The sequence below is a fragment of the Mytilus edulis genome, chromosome 5 (genome assembly GCF_963676685.1).
Source record: "Mytilus edulis chromosome 5, xbMytEdul2.2, whole genome shotgun sequence".
Taxonomy (NCBI): domain Eukaryota; kingdom Metazoa; phylum Mollusca; class Bivalvia; order Mytilida; family Mytilidae; genus Mytilus; species Mytilus edulis.
In genome coordinates, this window is record NC_092348.1 from 24,379,195 (window position 1) to 24,394,931 (window position 15,737).

Consider the following 15,737-nt stretch of genomic DNA (forward strand, 5'->3'; position numbering starts at 1 on the left):
AGTTTAGTTAAATTTGACCCAATAATTTCATAATAAATAATTTTTTGTAAATATGTAATCATTTGGTTACCCGTTTAAACATATAATTGGTTATGTAAACTATATCATCAAGATTATAAGAACAAAATAAGAACAAATGCGTTATTGTTTCCGCTGCACAAATTTAAACATTGATTTGTTAGATGAATCGTAAAATACAGGTAAACATTTGTAACTAGGGACGCGTACGACAAGGAACTTTAAATTTCGTAGAATTAAACATTTCATAAATGTCAGGGTTTCCTGTACCTACTGAAGTTTAAATGTGTGCTCTTATTTTTTAGACATTAAAACCAAGCAAAGAATCGAAGAATGGCGTTAATTCTTATTGGGGTAAGATATCTTAATGTGTAATTTTATTTACCGAATTAAACCAAATATCAATCAAAATATCTATAATTTCGTATTTGAAGAATTAGTATTTCCTTTTAATGTTGAATGCAGAATATTGAAAGAACCCGATACCTGCTTTTAAAATACATCAGTTAGTTATTTCGTTTTAATTATTTTACAGTTGTCATTGCAGATTTTTTTTTATAGCTGACTATGCGGCATGAGCTTTGCTCATTGTTGAAGGCCGCGCACGGTGACCTATAGTTGTTAATTTCTATGTCCCTTGGTCTTATCAAGTGAGTTGTCTTATTGCTATCATACCACATATTCTTTTATATATTCCAACATTATTTTGTTTTATCTGCTGTCGATGAAGAGCATTTATGATACCTTAGTTACACTTAATTCCAGTATGCTATAATAGTAACACTGATACCCGTGAAAGTAATTTACAAATATATAGTCATTACTTATATACTATTCCAGCCACATAATGTTTTTGAAAGCTTTGAAATTCACTTCATTTAATCAGATATAGTATGTATCATAGTGCATACATACGAATTGAAAATTTTGCACTTAAAAGTTTTTAGACCCTGTTGTTCAATTGTGTCTCCTTATATTTTGATGTGCCTTTTTAAAGTTATAAACATCGTCAGTAGTCATATTATTATTCTTTAAGTTATTTTGATTATATCGGTGTAATATCTGTTTGCACAAAACTGTTATAGGGTCTTTTAAATGTATACAAAAATTTAAATACTCGATTTAGGGCTTGATAGGAATCATATAAATAAATATATATACCTGTATTTTTTTTTTTGAAGACCATAGATTTAGAGTGACTCTGGGTAGCTGGCTCATTGCATGACGTGAACATCAGACACTTTGTTCATATCTTTTGCACCATAAGTATAGTGTCCGGCTACGATCGTCTTTTTTCAAGTGAATCGGTCCATTTGTTTCGAGTGCATACGGTTTTTGTCGAGTGATAAAACATGCGATCAGTTCAATTAACTGCTATGTCGTAATTACAATAGTATGTTTACATGACTACCTCTCTTATTTTGTATACTTTAAGGTTTTAAGCAACAAAGAAGCACAATTTCCTTGTATCAAAATTTAAAAAAAAATCAGTATTTGATATTGTTCGGGCTTTTTCGTGAGCAATTGTGAAAAAGTCCAGTTTTTTAAACAATTGGTCCGTTTTTTTAACGAAAATAAAAAAGTATTCTTGACTTTAAAAAATGTCTTTTCTAGTTTATTACTGTTATTTAATGAATGAAAATATCATATATTCTCTATAAATCACCGAAACATATTACTACGGTGATCAAAACTAACCTTCTTCAATTTAAAGCAAAACGTTTTACCATAACTTTTCGGTAATAAATTGAAAATTATTGGATACTTCATAAAAAGGTCTTTAGAACATATTGCAGAGAACTCATAATCTTTTCAACTTCATTTCATGGTACTTTTATTGTCACAGTTAATAATATTTTTCATGGTAAACCCTTGAGGTTTTTTTTATACGGGACGAATTATGGTACACCGGTGTTCGTCGTCAGCATGTCGGACAATAACTCTAAAACGTAAAGGGATTTTACAGTTTTTTCACAATACGTTTTGCTTTGTGGAGTTTTCATGAAATTTTGGTGACTGGTTTATGTAGATTAAGGCAATCTCCCTTTAATTTTTCGAAATAAAATGTATATGACATGGAGAAATTGTTTTAAGGTTTCATTACGAGTGAGAGTGGATATCGCTTGATATCAACTCGAGTTATTCAATTTCTATATACTAGTTAACGATCCTTCGGCGAGTTTATTATTACTATTTGAATTAAATAACGAGAGTTGATACAGTATCAAGCGATATCCCATTCTCACACGTTGTTAAACCTAAATGTCTTATGGTCAACACTCTCATTGTGTAAAATAAAATATTCCACGAATCGTTGTTTTAGTATTTTCCACAAGAAATGCACATCGTCGTAATCTTTCAAGGTCACCAATGGAAATTCCGTTATATCGTCTAATGATGTTGAATAAGCAAATAAAATTAACGCGGATTTTCGTATCGTACTCCGTGCAAGTTGTATCCATGCAAAAAATAGATAATAAGCCACAATTGTAAGAGAATGAATTTTATTCTTTGAAACGCAACAGGCGTATCATGCGCCAATGTCGCAGCTGTTTATTAAAAAAGGAGTAAGAAACCTACTCGACAGCAGAGAAGAATCAGTAATGGTAATAAAAATTGAATTTCATTTCATATAAAGTTAACAATGAAACGAATTGTTTACCAACTTAGCACACTTTATGTACGTACGTCTAAGTACTTTTCAGCTTTATACTCGTTTTGGGCTTTCAAACTTTTTTTCATCTGGGCGTTGCTGGTTAGTCTTGTGTGGACGTGGCGTGCATCTGTCGTATTAAATATTTAACCAGGTACTTGTTGTTGGCTATTAATCGTTTGTTTCTCTGTCAATTTTTTTGTCCCATTTATTTTTATTGTAGTCCTATCATGTAATATTGTCATTTTAATGTTATAATTAACATTGCCATTAAAGCGGGAGGTTTGGCATGCCACACAACCAGGTTCAACCCACCATTTTCATTGTAAAATGCCCTGTACCAAGTCAGGGAAATAGTATATTACAGTTCGTTTCTGTGTGGGTTACATTTAATATTGTGTTTCTGTTGTGTTGTAGTTCTCTTATATTTGATGTGTTTATAACTCGCATTTGTTTTTTTTCTCTATAGATTTATGAATTTCGAACAGCGGTATACTACTGTTGTCTTTATCAATCCAAATTATCTCTGCTTAAATCAGGTTGTTGACATCAAAAATATATACTGTACATGTAATTTATAAGATGACAAACAACAATATATACAAATGAACGATACTTGTTTATAAAGTGTAAGTGTTAGTACACCATTATCAAACTAGTGAATGCATTGGTTTAGTGCCTTAAAAGAGGGACGAAAGATACCAAAGGGACAGTCAAACTGATAAATCCAATACAAACTGACAACGCCATGGCTAAAAATAAAAAAGACAAACAGAAAAACAATAGTACACATGACACAACATAGAAAACTAAAGAATAAACAACACGAACCCCACCAAAAACTAGGAGTGATCTCAGGTGCTGCGGAAGGGTAAGCAGATCCTGCTCCACATGTGGCACCCGTCGTGTTGCTTATGTGATTACAAATCCGGTAAATAGTCTAATTCGGTAGGTCACATTCATGAAAGGGAAGGGGATTGTAGTTACGACGTAAAGAACATATCCGATATCATTTGTGAAACGGTTATTCCATAACGGTCAACCAACTCATGATGGCGTCCGTAAAATTTACGAAGGGATGATTTCAACTTCACCATTTGAAACTCTTGGTTTAATAGCTTCCTTGTGAGCAGTAACCCTCTATCAAGAAAATCATGATAGGATTAAAAGGTACACAATTTTAACCCTTCTTTTTATTGTTTTAAACGTAAATACACTGACACATTTTAAACTATAGGAAATTTGTAAAATCACTCGATAAAACTCAGACGTACTTGAAAAAGCCCGGACTGCTCTAAAAAAAAACACATAGAAATGAATTTAGTCTCAAAATGTCGTTTTCAATTCAATAACAAGAACTTTTGTAAAATGTCTGTTTATCTAAGGATAGTATATGGATTCCATGTTTGCATTTAGCATTTGCATTAGTCTGTGTATAATTAGTTATCAAAGGTACCAGGATTATAATTTAGTACGCCAGACGCGCGTTTCGTCTGCATAAGACTCATCAGTGACGCTCATATCAAAATATTTATAAAGCCAAACAGGTACAAAGTTGAAGAGCATTGAGGATCCTGGTTTTTATTCTGTTATTGGAATAAAGCATTGTAATGCTTAATTCAACTGTTTTACCGAAAATTATGTCGGATTGATTATATCTTTTTTTTTATCAAATATTAACACACCTTGTATATCCACGTATATTGAACTCAAGCTTCTATGTTACGTCTCGTCAAAAAGGAAGTTTGTTTACCTTTTCGATCATATTCACTCGAAAAAAGTGGTCACACTAAAAAAAAATCCGATCAAATCATTCAAAAAACCACGATCCTAGCCGGATACTATAGCTACCGTGTATTGTTTTTGATAGATAGTGTTTTCCCCATTTTTCGAGGTGGAAGCCTGTTGTCTTATTTTTGTTATAACGTTACGGTACCCTTACAACACCTTTTTTATAGTTTGGGGATCTTTCTTTATTTTAGAAACAGACAACAAGTTTCCATTCTGTGTTATTGTTGGCATATCCTTATTTACTATGAAGTTCCATATATTTTATGTTTAATCTTATACTGAATGATAGAAAGTGGGTTTGCACCGACCTGTGAACTAGTTTTATGAGAAGATCCTTTATTGCACTACGCGGTTGTAAAAATCTAGTGATGTTTTCTTTTATTTCTTTCCTTTTTAGAACAATTTGACAATAATATCATCATGCATTAAGTCAAAAAATGAATGCATGTGATAAATATTAATGGCTCATTTTTAAATGATGATGTATTCTTTAATCGTACTATTTATCTCTGATATATTATATAGTGGTATTGTGATGTTAAAAATGGCACAAAGAGTGTGTCATGTCTTTCCTTCGACATTATTAAAACAAAATTCTTTGTTGATCGAATTAGTTTTTGTATCCTCCGTTTCTTCAGCTATGTTAATTTTGTTCATATACAGTAATAAAGAGCACTTATTTGGTGACCAGCAAATCTGTAACTGTTTTCCTTCGAATGCATTAAAATTTTGCCCACAATTGAGACTTATCTGAATTTTTGGGATTATTTCCCATACTTTTTTGTTTAATACGCTTTTGAATAATATTTATCTGCTGGTCTTTCAATGTAAACACATACTTGTACAAGGAAGAGAAATTTATTTATAGTTTGAGAAAAGCCTTCTCCAAATGATTAAACTCTGTATGAGTGGCGCTCTGAATTCGAATTCGACTTTTTTCTTCTCAATTTTGTAAACAAAGTATTATATTTTATCAAGTTAATTTAAACTTAAAATATATACTAGTGGTGATTTGTTGGTTATAAGACCATATACTAGTCTCAGAACATATTTTTTTTCATACAATATTCATATTTACTGTACAATTAGTTATCAAAGGTACCAGGATTATAATTTAATACACCGTATTTGCTTAAATTATTCTCTTCCTTTCGCAAGCAATATATCTTATCCCTACACCCCACGTGGAGAAGGAAGTAAGATTAAGAAATTCACATATTGTTAAAAAAAAAGAAATTCTTTTAAACAATATCAGTCCCGAGGGTATCATAAGCCCAGTGCTATGTTTTCTTGTCCGTTTTAAATTAATTCATCTAAAGCAACATTGCCTGCGGGAATTGTTAGTGTCAACAAAATGTTGTCATTTTTAATAACACTGGGTCACTACCTCTGATGAGCTAGTTTAGACATGTAAATTGCAAAACTTACCACCAACACAAAGAATAACTATTATGTACATACTAAATTCCCTGTCAGCAGTCTGGCTATTTTTACAGATGAGCGATACAGGCATAATTGTGTCCTTAATATATCTATATCTATATATAGAGTCTATAAGAATCTACCAACCAGTATATATCTTTTTGTTTACTTCTAAATTTATAATGAAACTTAAACTGTTTGATTTTTCGTATTTTGGATACATCCTTCACATCAAAACTTCAATCGACATTTGGATAAGAGGTCAAATAGCATAAACTTGGTATCAGCTTTTTGTGCAAATGAATTATACCCTTGTGGCGCAATTGCAATTAATGATTTTTATAAATTGGGGCATGTTATTGTTCACCTTGAGATGATATATGAAAATGAACAATCTCTGCTATATATCAATTTTAAACTATCGTCGCAGGTTGGAGCAGCTGCAGTGGGTGTTGGAGGATATTTATCACATGTGCCAGCATTGATTTTCAACGCAATCGAATTCAAACATAAAGATAAGAAAGTCAACAACTTAAAAGAGCTAACGAAAGGGGATCATATAATATTTAAAAGGGAAGGACCTGGGCCTTCTCATCATGCCATCGTTGTTGATGTCAATGAAGCAGAGAATAAATATAGCATTATTCACTTCACAAGCATCAGGGGATGTGGTACTTCTAGGTCTAAAAGTAATGCTACCATAATAGAAGAAACCAAATTATTTTATCCGGATAAAGTAACTTTAAGAAAATATGCCAAGAGAAAGTTAGAAGGAGAGCAAATTGTCGCAAGAGCATATTCTTTACTGAAGAAAATTGATAAAATCGACTACAATGCTCTAACAAACAACTGCGAACATGTTGCTACCTGGTGTATATTTGGGTATAGTAGAAGTGAGCAGATTGATAAAGTAATGGCAATGTTGGGACCAATTGGGATGGTCCCCAAATTCGTCGAGAACATAAGTCGGTATGTTTAACATTGTAAAAAACATTAGCAATTATAGAAGCATCATGAATCCATATGAATATTTCAAATTGATATGTTATAAAGAAAGATACTAATCCCACGAAGTACAGAAAAAAAAAACCAACAACTATATTTAATATAGTCTCTATTGCAACTACTTATGAACAAGCCTTTAATTGGAAACTTTAAAACCACCACCTTGCATCAAAGCTGCCTTTGATTAAGACCAAGTCAATACATCATATACTAATTGAATACCATTTAATAAAAAATATTTTGAAGATAATCTGCTCGGATGTTTTGATACTAAAGCATCACTGTTGAAAATTGGTGCTGAATATTTTCATTTTCAAAATAATGTTAGCCTCTTGTTCAATAACACATTAATTTTTCACTTTCCGACAGGTTAAGATGTTCTAAAGTATAATATGTAGTACTCGCTTTAAAAATGAATATCTTTTCTATTGATTATTTAAGATTTGTTAGTGAGAGGGTTAGCGCTATAAAACCAGGTTTAATCCACCATTTTCTACATTTGAAAATGCCTGTATGAAGTCAGGAATATGACAGTTCTTGTCTATTCGTTTTTTATGTGTTTTGTTATTTGATTTTGCCATGTGATTGTGGACTTTCCGATTAGATTTTCCTCTAAGTTCAGTATTTTTGTGATTTTACCTTTTCCCTATTGATGATTTTTTTTTATTATAAACCTGATTTCAAACGTGTATGTCTAATTTTAGAATAGCGAAAAAAGGTGATCCAGCTAAGTAACTGTTATGTAAGTAATATTATATATACATACCGTTATTGCACTTAGACTGACGTTATATCAGTGAGTGACTATATATGACGAAGGCATATTCGTCCATTGGATTATATATTGCATGAACTTGAGAGTGTAATATTAAATTCTGGGAAAGAGCCCGGACAATACCAATCAATATTAATTCAAACGCCCTTTTTTGATACAGGTCAAAATATTTCTTTAAATGTAAGAAAGAAGTAAGTGTACAATTATAGCTGTTATGCTAAACTTGATATAGTATATTTTATGTTAATGTTGTTATGGTACTAAATGGGACCACTTATGACTAAACAAGGTTAAACGGATAAATAACATGTATAATAATCATAAGTAAATAAAGAATCTCGGCCAAAGTATTTTTCTGACATATTGAAGTAGACATTTTATTTCTGACTGTTTTATTGGCGGTTTTTTTTTGTTAAAAAATTCTCCCCTTTAGATCAAGTGTCGAATTATTGTTTCCTTGAGTCAGTAGATAACGCCAATAATAAAATAACTCTACACACAAATGAAACAATAGATGGAAATAAAACAATACATAATATAGATGTCATAAACGAAAGAAGCTAAATGAGACAGAAATATAGTTTGATAGCATGCAAATTACCAATTAACCGCTTTATTAGTATCATATCAGCAGTCGTGGTCAAGTGGCCATATGATGATTCAAAAATCCGCTAAAAGAAGTAAAACCACTTAATGTAAACACGTTTTTGAAAGTGAAAAATTGCCAAAGTTAAAAGTAAATTTCATTTAACGTAGAGAACAGTGGCTTTAAAAAAATTCAACAGTTAGAATAAAAGACGGACGGTTTGGTGTCACAAACTTTTGGGACTGCATGGTATTGAAATTGGTTTCAACAACGAGCCGTTTGAGCGTCATACAACAAATTGACAGTTAAATTGAAATTGTGACAGCATCATCGTATAACTGCATAATACAACTAGTACGTATCCAACACAAAATTACGGCTCAACACCGATTAAAAGGAGGTAATTTTTGCAGCCTCATATTCTCTGACTTGCAGATAAAGATGCCTCAGCATGACATTGCCCGCCCACATTTGACAATAGTTATCAAAGGTACCAGGATTATAATTTACTACGCCAGACGCGCGTTTCGTCTACACAAGACTCTTTAGTGATGCTCATATCAAAATAGTTATAAAGCCAAACAAGTACAAAGTTGAAGAGCATTGAGGATCCAAAATTCAAAAAAATATGCCAAATACGGCTACGTTAATCTATGCCTGGGAATAGAAAATCTCTAGTTTTTCGAAAATTTCAAAGTTTTGTAAACAGGAAATTTGTAAAAATGACCACATTATTGATATTCATGTCAACACCGAAGTGTTGACTACTGGGCTGGTGATGCCCTAGGGGACGAAACGTCCACCAGCAGTGGCATCAACCCAGTGGTGTAAATAGTTATCAAAGGTACCAGGATTATAATTTACTACGCCAGACGCGCGTTTCGTCTACATAAGACTCATCAATGACGCTCATATCAAAATATTTATAAAGCCAAACAAGTACAAAGTTAAAGAGCATTGAGGATCCAAAATTCCAAAAATGTGCCAAATACGGCTACGGTAATCTATGCCTGGGATAAGAAAATCCTAAGTTTTTCGAAAAATTCAAAGTTTTGTAAACAGTTGTGATGGTTCAGGAGTATTATATTGACAGGAACTACAATTACTTAATTAAGTTAAACACTTATTTATAACCCGGGTAGCCCTAGCCTGTCAAAAGATGTGGAAACTGTACGCTGACGTTAATTTATTTTGTGACCATCTGCGATGACGCAGTCATAAATTTACTAGAGATTTAATACTTGTTATCAATCAAGTGGTTTTTATCGAGACTGATTCACATCAATCTATGTCAGAAAACACATTTACTTATTTCAATCGCGTCGGTAGATCTTTATTTATGAACAACTTATTCAAACAAGTCGACCGATGCAAATGAAAATCAGCCAAGAATTAATTATTCTACAACGAATCCCATACTTTCGATCTCTTCGTTTATTTCCGTAATTGCGAAAAACACCGAGAATGACAATATTGTAGGACGCCAAACGCAGTTCTGAAAATAAGTGCCATGTTTCAAGTTAATCAACGTCAATTTAGATTGCGCAAGGCATCGCAGATGAAATGTAAAGTCGGGTCTACAGAAGATCCTGACAATATAATACTTCCATGGTTTAACATTAACGTATTGTCACAGATTTGGACCCCATAGTACATATTAGGGATACACTTTTCCAAACACACCAACTTAACGTAAATCATGATGTTTTACACTGTCCTTTATAATAGTCTATACAAAAGAACGCGTTAAAAGGGCAAATAGATACAAGGAGCAATGAAGCAATACTTGTTAACATTGATGTTATTGATAGTGCATTCCCTAGCGGAATATGAAATGCCATGCTCATCAAATTGCTAAGATCCTAATAATTCAGAGATGTTTGTTTTAACGCTAATAAACAGTAAATATGCATATATATAAATATGCGTTATCATAACCAATGAAGTGACTACTTAAAACACAAAAAAAGGATCAAATGTTAGTAGCTGTGAGACATTAACTTGACTTTAACAATCAGCAATTCACCAACCTATTAGTTAACTATAAAGATACTAGTGATATCAAATTAAGTGAAACGAGTCAAAAAAGAAAACACCACTTTTGAATTAATCGACTGTTTGTGGCAGACAAAAACCAACAATAACCAATGAACTTCAGTATCGGATCCTTAGGGGAAGTGATGTACAAAATGTTGATTGTTTCATTTTTTGTGAACCAACTGTTATAAATACAAAAAATACCGAACTTAAAAAAATGTAATTGCAGTTACCGAAACCTTGTTTAAAGTCCAATATAAAAAAATTACAAAACTAACAAAAATGCCGAACTCCGAGGATAATTCAAAACGGAAAGTCGAAAGCTCAAACACATCAAACTAAAGTATAACAACCAATTACTAACATACTTTGTTTACAATTAACGATATTATAGTATCAATTTACAAGATTTTATTTTCGTTTATTTTAATACTTATGTATTTTTATATGAAACTGTAATTAAAATAAATGCTTTTTTATAAGTTAACTTATTTTCAGTTTGTTTTCTCTTTACAGTTAGTGACCCCAGAAGAACCAAATTATAGAAAACTGTTAATAGCAAATAGAGTAATGTTTTAAAACAGCTTCTCATGGAAAAAACACTAATTTCTTGTAAACAAGGATATTAACCTCTGGAAATATCATTCGTGTTGAACTCCCTTAAAATCTTGCAGTAATCAATTATACAGTTGTTTCTTGTACAACAGATAAAATAACACTTTTTTCGTGTATATTTTTACATATATCCACATTCTTAGAATACACATATCGATGACATCGCGTACTAACTTATAGATGCAGTTAATTTTGAAGGTATGTTGGTCACATATCTTCTCAAACATTGAGCTTGTTAATGTATACTTGTTTTGGTTTTAAAATGTTTATGAATGAGTGTTTGAGATAAAGGTAAATCAAGAAAAAAAAAAACGTTTCGAACGCACGAAATTTAAAATTAGTTATTTTCATTCAACATAACATTTATGATAATACATTCCATATAACGTTTTTTTCAACTAAAGCATATAAGAATTCAATGCAATACTCACACACTCCTGTGGCTTTTTATGGCATATAAGCATTGAAAGCAAATTTTACTTGGAACAAAAATGTTAATCAGGGTTAGTTTAACTGCCCTGAATTTTTTTTGACGAATCAGACAACCGGTTTTGGGTTGCTGCTTCTGAATTAGTAATTTGAAGAAATTTTTTGCGGCTTTTGGTTAATATCTTGAACATTATTATAGATATAGATTAATTGTAAACAGAAATGCACAGCAAAAATTGTCAATTAACGCAGAAAAATCTTCTGCTTTTTATTGACCTACTTGGTCAAATTAAACCAAACTTGGCCTAAATCATTATTAGGGTATCTTAAACTATTTAGTATGATTTTAACCTTATTATATATGATTTCCAAAACAACAGAAGATGCGGGAGAACGACATATAATTTTGAGAGCCTCTAGTTATTATGTTACATTGATAAACTGTACAGTTTGTTGTTGTTTTGTACACAATATTGTCTTACTGGAACGTGCTAGTGTTGCGGTTTGACATAAAACTAGAAAACCCGATATTTGGGTAAATGATGGTATGATGATACGTCAACATCTTATGAATTTTGATATAACATTTAGTAACTTAGATAATTTTTTAATGCAGTATTACATTTTATTTTATTTTTTGTACTTATGTTTATGTTTTGTTCGTTTGTTCGTTCGTTACTTTATGTAAGAGTCCAATTCTTTTTCTGTAATTGCTTGGGTTTTGTTGTTGTTGCGGTTTTGTGTATCTTTTTTGTTTGGGGTAATGGGGGGGGGTCTTTTTGTATTTACATTGAGTATGACCAAATCTTAGAACGTAGCATCTTTAGTTTTTAAATATATATATATATAAAGAGCCCAGGTGGTCGTGTGGTCTAGCGGGTGTCACGATATCACAGTAGCATGGGTTCGAATCCCGGCGAGGGAAGAACCAAAAATATGCGAAAGCAAAATTACAGATCTAACATTGTTGGGTTGATGTTAAGACGAGTTATATATAATATATATATAGAATAAACTGATGATTTGGAATCACTATATATATATCATTTTAATTACTGCAAGTATACTAGATTAGATGCAACTTCGTTTATATCCAGATTCAATCGGTTGCAATTTTCGCAAAAGTTGATGGTTACATGTATATTGAATATAAAACAAGATGCTCTTAAGAGCCTGAATCGCTCATCTTCAATTTTTTTATTTAAATCATTCATCAATGATTATTTTTGCTTTTCAGTGTGTGTTAAAATATGCCATTCAAACATTCTTTGTATCTGTCATATTTTCTTCACAGGCAAAAATAATGCATTTTACCCCTAGCAACATTGGCTATTTTTCTTGAAGTAAAAGGAAATGAAAGAACATTTAAAATTAATAATAATTAGAGTTATCTCTCTTTGCATATTTTAAGTCAGTGTGTAGAAACCAAAAAAATAACTAAATCTATATAAATAAAGTTAATTATCTCCCTTCAAATATTTCAGACCAAGAATATCTTCCTTTATGCACATTCTCTGGTCATGTACTGGATCTGTGTAAAGTTTAATTAATATTGTTACAGTCATTTAGGAGGAGTTGTGCTTATCTCCCTTGAAAAAAATCTTACCAGAAATATCTTCCTTCATGCACATCTACACGTTGTGTACAAAAACTGTGTAAAGTTTCATCAATATTGATTAATCTGTTTAGGAGTAGTTGCGCTTACAGACTTGTTGCCATTTATAGCTATATTTAACTAAGTAAAATCAATTATCTCCCTTAAAATAATTCCGAACAGAAATATTTTCCTTCATGCACATCCTCATGTTGTGTACTACAACTGTGTGAAGTTTCATTAATATTGGTTCATTCATTAAGGAGGAGTTGCGTTTACGAGACATATGGACAGACAGACGGACGGACAGGGTGATTCCTATATACTTCCCCAAAACTTTGTTTTGGGGGGGGGGGGGGTATAAAAAACACAAATTAATACAAGTTACCCTAAGGATTGTTAAGTTTTAAGTTAAAGTGAAATTGGTTCAGTAGTTTAAGAGAAAAAGATTTTTTTAAGTTAGAAAACAATGAAAAATTGTGTAAAATTATCATTAAAGGGCAATAACTCCTTAAGGCGTCAACTGACATTTTTAGTCATCAAACTTATTTGTAGATACTTTGATAAACATTTTTGTTGTTTACAGTTTATCTCTATCTATAATAATATTCAAGATAATAACCAAAAACTGCAAAATTTGCTTAAAATTACCAATTAAGTGGCAACAACCCCACAATGAGTATCGATTTGTCTGAAAATTCCAGGGCTGATAGATCTTGACCTAATAAACACTTAAACTCCTCAACATATTTGCTCTAAATGCTTTAGTTTTTGAAATACAAGCCAAAAACTGCATTGTAACCTATGTTCTATTTTAAGCCATGGCGGCCATGTTTTTTTACAAAACACAAACTTTATACAAGATACTCTTAGAATCATTTAGCATAAGTTTACCTGCAATTGGTTCAGTACTTTCAGAGAAGATGATTTTTTAAAGTTAACACAAATTGTGTAAAATTGTCTTTAAAGGCCAATAACTCCTTAAGGGGTCAATTTACAATTTTGGTCATTTTATCTTATTTGTAGATCTTACTTTGCTGAACATTTTTGCTAATTACAGTTTATCTTTATCTATAATAATATTCAAGAAAATAACCAAAAACTGCAAAATTTCCTTAAAATTACCAATTAAGTGGCAGCAACCCAACAATATAGGTTGTTTGATTCATCTGAAAATTTCAGGGCTGATAGATCTTGACCTAATAAACATGTTCACCCCTGTCAGATTTGCTCTAAATGCTTTCGTTTTTGAGATATAAGCCAAAAACTGCATTTGACCCCTATGTTCTATTTTTAGCAATGGCGACTATGTTTGTTGATAGATCAAAACTTCGGATACAATTTATAAACTAGATACCCTAAGGAACATTCAGTTATAGTTTGGAAGTATTTGGCTTAGTAGTTTCAGAGGAGAAGATTCTTGAAATAGTTTACGACGACAGACGACGACAGACGACGGACGACGACGGACGCCAAGTGATGGCATAAGCTCACTTGGCCCTTCAGGCCAGGTGAGCTAAAAAAGAAAGTGAGGTATAATTGACAATTAGACAACTCTCCACTAGAGACCAAAATGACACACATTTTAACAACTTTTTTTTTCACCGTACGGCCTTCAACAATTAGCAAAGCCCATAACGCATAGTCAGTCTGTTTGGTGTTAGGTGTTGGATAACACTATATGTACTTCATAGCACATGACGTTTTAAACAGATTTTTTTTTTTTTTTAAATTTTAGATAAATCAAACTTATTGACACTTAAAGATAAGGAGAAGACGCAAGATCTTTGGTGTTGTTGTTAACTACCAATGAATTAAAGGGTCATAGCAAAATAAAAACGGATTAATTATATTATCCCAAGGCATGTTCCAACTCCAAATAAGGTGAAAGTAGTCGCTACTTTTTCGGTCAGTCCTTCCAACTCACCAATTTATATATGTTGTGTACAAGTTATCATTTTGTACAAACTATAATCTGTACAAAAAAATCGTACAAATTATAATTTGTATTTTGACTTTGTACAAATTATAGTTTGTACAAACTTTGACTAAATTACGCTTATAACTTAATAATTTATAATAATTAATATAAGGGATTTTGCTATAAAAAGCATCGATACACTCTATATAATTTGTATTCTTTAACCACACAATAAACCTAATTTACAAAATACAAAAATATCCAGACGGAGACAGAAAATATAAGTGATACATGTATGCATGCCAGTTAATTCTGATAGTATAACAGAAATTGGCCTCTGGGACAATTCTAAATATAATTTTGCCTCAGTGACAATTCTGATAGTTTAATATAAATTGAGCTCAGTGATATTGAAACACCAATTATACGTGCCATCAACACCAGACAGATGAATGAAGCGTGCGATGTCTGTTTAACAGATCCAAGCCAAATATCTAACCACGAACAGTACAGTCAGCAGATAGAATCTGGACAAAACGTATCTCTAAGTCGACACCCCTATAATTCCCTCTCCTAACAAAATTTAAAAAAAAAGACAAGCTCCTGAGCCAAAAGAAAAGAAAAGACAAACTTTAAAAAAATATAAATGCATTTTTTTTGTTATCGGTTCATTGCGATACTGTCTCGCCATCGTGAATCCCATAATACTTGTACATGCTTGGAGAATTCAATAGTTAAAGTTCAAAAAGAAGTCACTCCAGGTCCGTAACTAGCCTCTTCTAATAGTGAGGCAAAATATATTCGCCGAGCGGAGCGATGCGAACAAAATTTTGCGAGGAGTCTGGGCCCCAGAAGCTCTGAGAAAAATAACACAAAATCGTGCATTCTGAA

General features: G+C 31.9%; 1 protein-coding gene across 1 annotated transcript; it reads left to right on the top strand.

Moving 5' to 3' along the window:
* Positions 1 to 233: 233 nt before the first annotated feature.
* On the top strand, positions 234 to 12,366 carry LOC139523243 (uncharacterized). The gene is made up of 4 exons (XM_071317092.1): positions 234 to 372; positions 6,315 to 6,853; positions 7,594 to 7,631; positions 10,804 to 12,366. The coding sequence occupies exons 1-3, from the start codon at positions 352 to 354 to the stop codon at positions 7,622 to 7,624; spliced, it is 591 nt and encodes a 196-aa protein (XP_071173193.1). The 5' UTR covers positions 234 to 351; the 3' UTR covers positions 7,625 to 7,631; positions 10,804 to 12,366.
* The last annotated feature ends 3,371 nt before the right edge of the window (positions 12,367 to 15,737 follow it).